Below are 6,472 nucleotides of genomic sequence, written 5' to 3' on the forward strand. Positions count from 1 at the left end.
GAATTGTGATATTTAAAAAAAAAAACACTATTACCTTTAAAAAAAAATTTATCCCATTGAAAAAACAACAAACATTGATTTTTTAAAGTTTAAAGTCAACATGCATCTAATCAACAAATGACCATTTCCAACATTTTTTGAAATTAAATTCACAATTCCATGGAATGGTCATTTTAATTCATTTGACCTATTTTACATTATTTCTTTTCTGTTCATACATTAAAAAAACTTCAACTTTAAGTAGTTTTTGGATTCAGATAATGTAACTGCACATTTTTGCACCGTCTGATGTACTATAAACAAAAGAAGTGACATGGCACCAACATACACACAAAACAAGAGCTTCCACTTTTGACGTAAAGTTCGGGCTTTCAGGCACAAAGAATAAATATGATGCACAGATGTTGGGGTCTCATTCAAACAGCAGGTCCTCGTCGGCCTCTTCGTTCAGGATGTTCATGGGCTCGGCGATCGGCCCCAGCGCTGCCAAACGCAGGGCGGTCTCCTTCTCCGTCCTCTCACGAAGCTGCTTCTTCTTCTCCTGGATCTTCTTCAGCCTTGAAGGGAAAGCAGGATGATGAAGGCTTGGTGCATATTCTGAATATATCTTACTTTGGACTATATAAATATTACACATGATATTTATTTATATAATGTTAATATTTAATTCAGACTGTTAAAAGCATTCTTTTTATCCGTCTCCTTAAATTTCATTGCATTTGTGTTCCTGTGGCTCTTGCATTAGCAGCGCAAAAGGTTGTGGGTTCGATTCCCAGAAGAACACATATTAGGCAAGAAAAAGAAAATTAAATAAAAATGTTAGCCTGAATGCACTGTAAGTCGCTTAAGCGTCTGCTAAAATGCATGAATGTAAATTTAAGGCCATAAAAAAAAATCATAAATAAATGTTAACAGAAATAATAATGATTACTAATAATTTGGAGACGGGAAATTATTTAAGTAATAAAATCTGAAAAATTATGAATGTTATTATTTTAATTTGTTGTAGATAGTGTGCCTATATTATTTCCCTCCTCATTCTAAATGAATGGCTTGAAGTAGTAAGACACTTTTCAAAATAAGAGTCCCTTTACGTTTTTGCTATTGTTTATCATATTAACAGGGAAGGAAAGAGTAAGAATATTATTTAACATGTTTCATATATAGATTTGTATCTGTATCAGCACAATAATCTGGTTATAACAATTCTTCAAACAAATGATTATTTTATTTGCAAAAAAATTTGTTACTTAAAATAAACTAAATGAAACTCGCCAATTTGCCAACATTTCGCACTTTCATTTAAATATTAACTAAAACTGAAATAATTTTTTTAAAAAAAGAAACAAAATAACAAAACTTTAACTAAAATTAAAAAGAAAACAAAACTGATTTAAAACTCAATCAGTGTCTCAATGATGCTAAAATAACGCTGATGTAGCGTTTGAAACCGGTGAATGCTACACTGTTGCCACATGATCTGGTTATATTGCACTGGACTCACCTGTAGAACTCCTCTCGCTCTCGTTCATCCAGCTCAGTAATGATGTACGTCAGCGTGCGCTCGATCCTGGGAATAATCACTGAGAGGAGAAACACACGAGCATCACATTATCTAGTATTTCATTTACAAGACGCCTGAAGGTTGTGGTTGTGAGATCTCACCGTGCTCGATGGCGTTCACACGGCGGTTTGTGACCTTAATGGCCACGTCCAGCGTCACAAAGGAGGTCTGTATGGGATTTAATCACAGTAGACATAATAATAAATAAGATTTTTAGATTTTGTTTTATGGATATGAATAAATATATTCATACCTGCAGTGAGGCCAGCTCTACGAGAAGCTCGACTGCTTTGGCGTAGTTCCTCTTGAGCCGAGACAGCTGCTCTCCTCCTCTCGCCAAACCAGTGAGCTCATAACCTACAGACAAGAACAAATACCTGAAATAGTGCCTCAAAGTGTTCAAACGATCTCCAGTATCACGGGTATTTGCTAGTAAAGGAATAGCTTAGCCAAAAATGGACTTTTACTGAAAACGTGCTCACCCTCAGGCCATCCCAGATGTAGATGAGTTGGTTTCTTTCTTCAGATTTAGAGGAATTGCATCACTTGCTCAATGTAAGTGAATGGGTGCCGTCAGAATGAGAGTCTGATAAAAGCGTCACAATAATCCACAGCACTCCAGTCCATCAGTTACTGTCTTGTAAGGCCAAAAGAAACAAATCCATCGTTAAGACGATTTTAACATCAAACCATTGTTCCGGCCAAAACTTGAGTCTATAATCCATAATATTATCAATTGCCTTAAAGGATTTGTTTCTTACAAACACATAGCTTTTGTCTTCTCCGGATGTTAACTGATGGACTGGAGTGCTGTGGATTATTGATGTTTTTATCAGCTGTTTTGACACTCATTCTGACGGCACCCATTCACTTGCAGTGAGCAAGTGACGCAATGCAAAATTTCTCCAAACCTGATGAAGAAACACACTCACCTTTCATGGCCTGAGGGTGAACAGAGTTTCAACAAATGTTGATTTTTGGCTGAACTGTTTCTTTAGGACATAAACGGAAGAGGATTCTTACTGTCTCCTCCCTCCTGATAGTGCTCGAACACCGGAAGAGTAACTCCTGAGAACAAACACAGGTGGCGCTCATGAAAAGGCGATCGATTAAAAGAAGAAATCGCTCACATAAGAAGTCACAAACCTGCAACGTTGTCCTTTTTTGCCCTGACCTTCACCTGGGCCTTGTTCACGTTCTGAATGACTGTAGTACTGATGGGACACAATCAGAACACATTTGGTGAGATCTGGTGCCAGGTTCGTGCTATCACGCATCATATTTCTGAAAAACATACATTATTTAAAAAATAATAATAATTGTCTTATGGACTATATGCAAACATCTTTTATGTAAAATATCTTACTCAGGACAGTACTAAATAAAAAATAACATGCATTTAGTATGATCTCTCTTATATTGTTAAAATTATTCATATTTTCACAGATTCTGCAAGGGGTTCCCAAACCTTAGCACGCCACTATATCTTTAATGGTATTTTCATCTACCTGAAGTCACCAGCAGCAAATTTGGCCTCAGCTAATGAAAAGGCGGCTTCTCTCATCAGTTCTCCCATCAGCATCTTAGTCTGAAAGATTAAAATAGTCAAATAAAATTTTTTAATATCAAATTAAAAGCAATAATTGACAAAAACACACCATATATATATACACACACACACACATATATATATATATATATATATATATAACAAATTTTAAAAAGCACAGGAATTATGTAATACCTCAATGATTTTCCTAAGAATCTGCCGGAATCGCATGGACAGAGCATCAGCTTTCTTCTTCAGCAAACTCCGGCCAGTTTGAGCTCCTTTCAGTCGAGCTTTCATAATGGTCTGAGCCCTGATGCACCAAAAAAAAAAAAAGTTATGTAATACAGGCTATGCATTTTAAGGGAAGTGTATTGCATTTTTAAGCATGCAATATGCATGTGATTTTTAAATGCATATATTTTTTCATTTTATTTATTGCATATATTGCATTATTAAAGGTTATATATACTATGCATTATTGTTCAGTTTCTTACAAGTTATAGAAAGGCTAACATGGCTACTTCCTCTTCCGACACAATGCACGATTTAGATTAACACGATTTATATGAATCCAAAATATTGTCATCCATCATACAGAGTTATATATTCATAACACTACAGACAAAATGCATGTGTAAATATTAAAGATGCACGACTCCAGGGCATTTAAAATGATCTTAGTTCGTGCCTTGAGATCGTACCTGCTTTATAAAAGCATAAACTGATCAAATATGTATGTATCAGATGCCGTCACTCTGTTGTTTTCATGCATGATTAAATATGCAGAATCTGATTTGTCTTTATGAGTCCTTGTACTCACATTCTCGAGGGAAATATGTCGATCCGATCTTTTCCGGACATCTTTCTTCTTTATTTAAACACTGTATTAAACAACCGAGACGCTTTGCTGTTGAAATCATCAAGTAGAGAGTGTAAATATAGTACCAGTTTATTTAATATCACAAGTAAAATATTATAATATCATCACTTCTGGATACAAGACGTAAAATTTGATCAGCTGACTGGAGGTCATGTGATGCCTTCTGAACGCGTCACTACCGTGCGTGTACATAACACATTTCAAAATAATGCTTTTATTTTTTAATTATTATTATTTTAGTTCTATCACATACAGATATAAGGCAACAGTATTAGGCAATGGTGTAAAGTTTAAAGCATGTAAAACAGAAAAACAACAACAAAATACATTTTAAATATTATGTAAGAATACATGCGGTTACATAAATGTAAAAAGCTTTAGAATTCTTACAAGCTTCTTATTTTGTGATCTGATATTAGAAAGGGTTTCAAAATATAAAAAAAAATAAGTGTTACAAAAGGTAATATATGATGGTTTATATATGTATATATTACTTGTATTTAAAAAACTTTGCTACAATGATTAACAGATTAATAAATTAATTTTGCTTTTCGGGAAAATATGAGTTTTGAAAACAAAGTAAAATGTTTGTCAAAAAGTAAAGACAATTTTTTTAAAAAAAATGCGGATTTGGTTGAGTTGTAAATAACGCCCAGCAGTAACGACAATAATGAAATGTATTTGGTTTACCTAAAAATAAATAGAACGTTTAGATAATTTAGATTGCTTACTGTTTAATCAATTTTATTTATTTATTTGTTTATTTATTTATTTGCTTTTTGACGTTATCTTTTCTTATTTCGTGTGTTATCGGTGGATATGAGATGATTTTACTTTGTAAAAAAAAAAAAAAAAATGTCCACGGCCATCAGAACGGCCTGGAAAAAAAATAACAACCGTATATTTAAAGAATCTGTTTCTATACAACTTTATTTGTGAAATTTCTTCTTAACCTGAACATAGACTTGAAAATGCATGATCCAAACCTAAATTTGTATAATTCATGACTGAAAACATTTTATAACATAATCTTGATGTACCATTTTCATGGTAATACAATGTTTGATTTTAAAATGGGTTTCAAAGGATGAATTTTGAGATTTTATATTTTCAAGTGATATATAATTTATAGCGATTTCTAAAGTGTGATAGAGAAAAAGGCAAGAAAGAAGACTTTTTTTTGACAAAGGTCAGAACTCATATTATGATAGGTTTTTGCGGTGCACTCTTGCAAATAAATGAATCTATTACTTTTCCTACATAATTTTTGACAAAAAAGATTGGTAAAATATCTATTTTGCAACGATAACGTTTGTCATAATTAGATTAGAATGTAATTGTAATATAGTGAAGTAAACGTAATCGGCCCAAAAGGGGCAGGTGGCAGTTAACAGGTTAAAAAACATGCACACGTGACTTTTATTCTGTAGTTTGATTGACCGCGGTGACGCAACATCCTGCTGTGTCTTTCTCGCATCGAAGGTTCAATTTTCGCTCGCAGAAAACTATAGTTTCTGGAGGAAAAGGGTCTAAAGTGGGCCGATTGTGACACGTGTCAGGTGGGAGTGAGTTACTTGCTCTTCTGTGATCTTTGGGCTCAAGGGGAGCTCGTGTTTGAGATGAAATGAGGGTTTGAATGACTGCTGTCAGTCATCATGCAACGCGTGCGCTCTTGTAAGCTTCACTGGCAGACTGATCAATAAACATCACAACTGATCGATTATACAGTTTATAGACATCTCACACGTTCCATAAAGTACAGTAGTAGATCAAATCATTCTGTTATATCTTTCATAAAATAGCTGAGAATCATCTTTGTACAAAGTTTGGATAAAAATAGCCTGAAACCTAAAAACTTTGGTGAATTGGTGAATGAAAAAAACAAGACATCGTTTTTGCCTATACATGCATTTTATTTTATTTTAAATGAATAACTTATATGTATAAAATGTTTTTTGAAAAATGTTTTTTTTCCCCTACATTTTTTCTTTAATGCTCCAACCAATTTAATCACGTAAAAAAATTAAATAAAATTCACAACACTTGTTTTTTTTATGGACGATTCACAGCATACTGATGGACCAGGGGTTTTCAAGCTTAAAGAAAAACCAAGTATAAAATAAAATAAATAATTGACATAAGATTAAAATAAATAGTAAGAGCATATATTGACAAATAAAATTGGGACAAAAATAATGTTGACATTAAAATAAATACAAGTAAAAAATAAATGATAAAACTGATTAAAATAAATAAAAAAGAATTGAAATAAAATAATTCACAGTAGTGTACTGTAGTGAGTAGTATTATGTCAGTTTAACTGTGATGCTATTATAATTTTTATTAATATTTTGAATCAGTTTTTTATTTTTGTATTTTCCATTTTTAATTTAGTTAAATCTTCAGTTTATATATAGATACAGATATAGATATATATATTTAAGTGGTTTTAATAAAACACATTTTTTAAATATAC

At 32.7% G+C, this 6,472-nt stretch overlaps 2 protein-coding genes across 2 annotated transcripts in view; one reads left to right on the top strand and one right to left on the bottom strand.

Annotated features, from left to right (window-relative positions):
- Positions 1–74: 74 nt before the first annotated feature.
- On the bottom strand, positions 75–4,154 carry LOC127938045 (V-type proton ATPase subunit D). Its single transcript, XM_052534435.1, has 9 exons — positions 3,937–4,154; positions 3,309–3,426; positions 3,073–3,152; positions 2,711–2,778; positions 2,588–2,632; positions 1,818–1,921; positions 1,666–1,732; positions 1,505–1,583; positions 75–557 (listed from the first exon to the last, which is right to left on the bottom strand). Exons 1-9 carry the CDS (start codon positions 3,975–3,977, stop codon positions 413–415), a joined length of 747 nt encoding a protein of 248 aa, XP_052390395.1. The 5' UTR covers positions 3,978–4,154; the 3' UTR covers positions 75–412.
- Positions 4,155–5,425: 1,271 nt separating this feature from the next.
- LOC127938044 (eukaryotic translation initiation factor 2 subunit 1) overlaps positions 5,426–6,472 on the top strand; it is a 7,023-nt gene continuing 5,976 nt past the window's right edge. The window contains exon 1 of the mRNA XM_052534433.1: positions 5,426–5,555. The gene's annotated coding sequence lies outside the window, so the exon portion shown is untranslated. The remainder of the gene's footprint in view (positions 5,556–6,472) is intronic.

Source organism: Carassius gibelio, chromosome A20, assembly GCF_023724105.1.
Source record: "Carassius gibelio isolate Cgi1373 ecotype wild population from Czech Republic chromosome A20, carGib1.2-hapl.c, whole genome shotgun sequence".
Lineage (NCBI taxonomy): Eukaryota > Metazoa > Chordata > Actinopteri > Cypriniformes > Cyprinidae > Carassius > Carassius gibelio.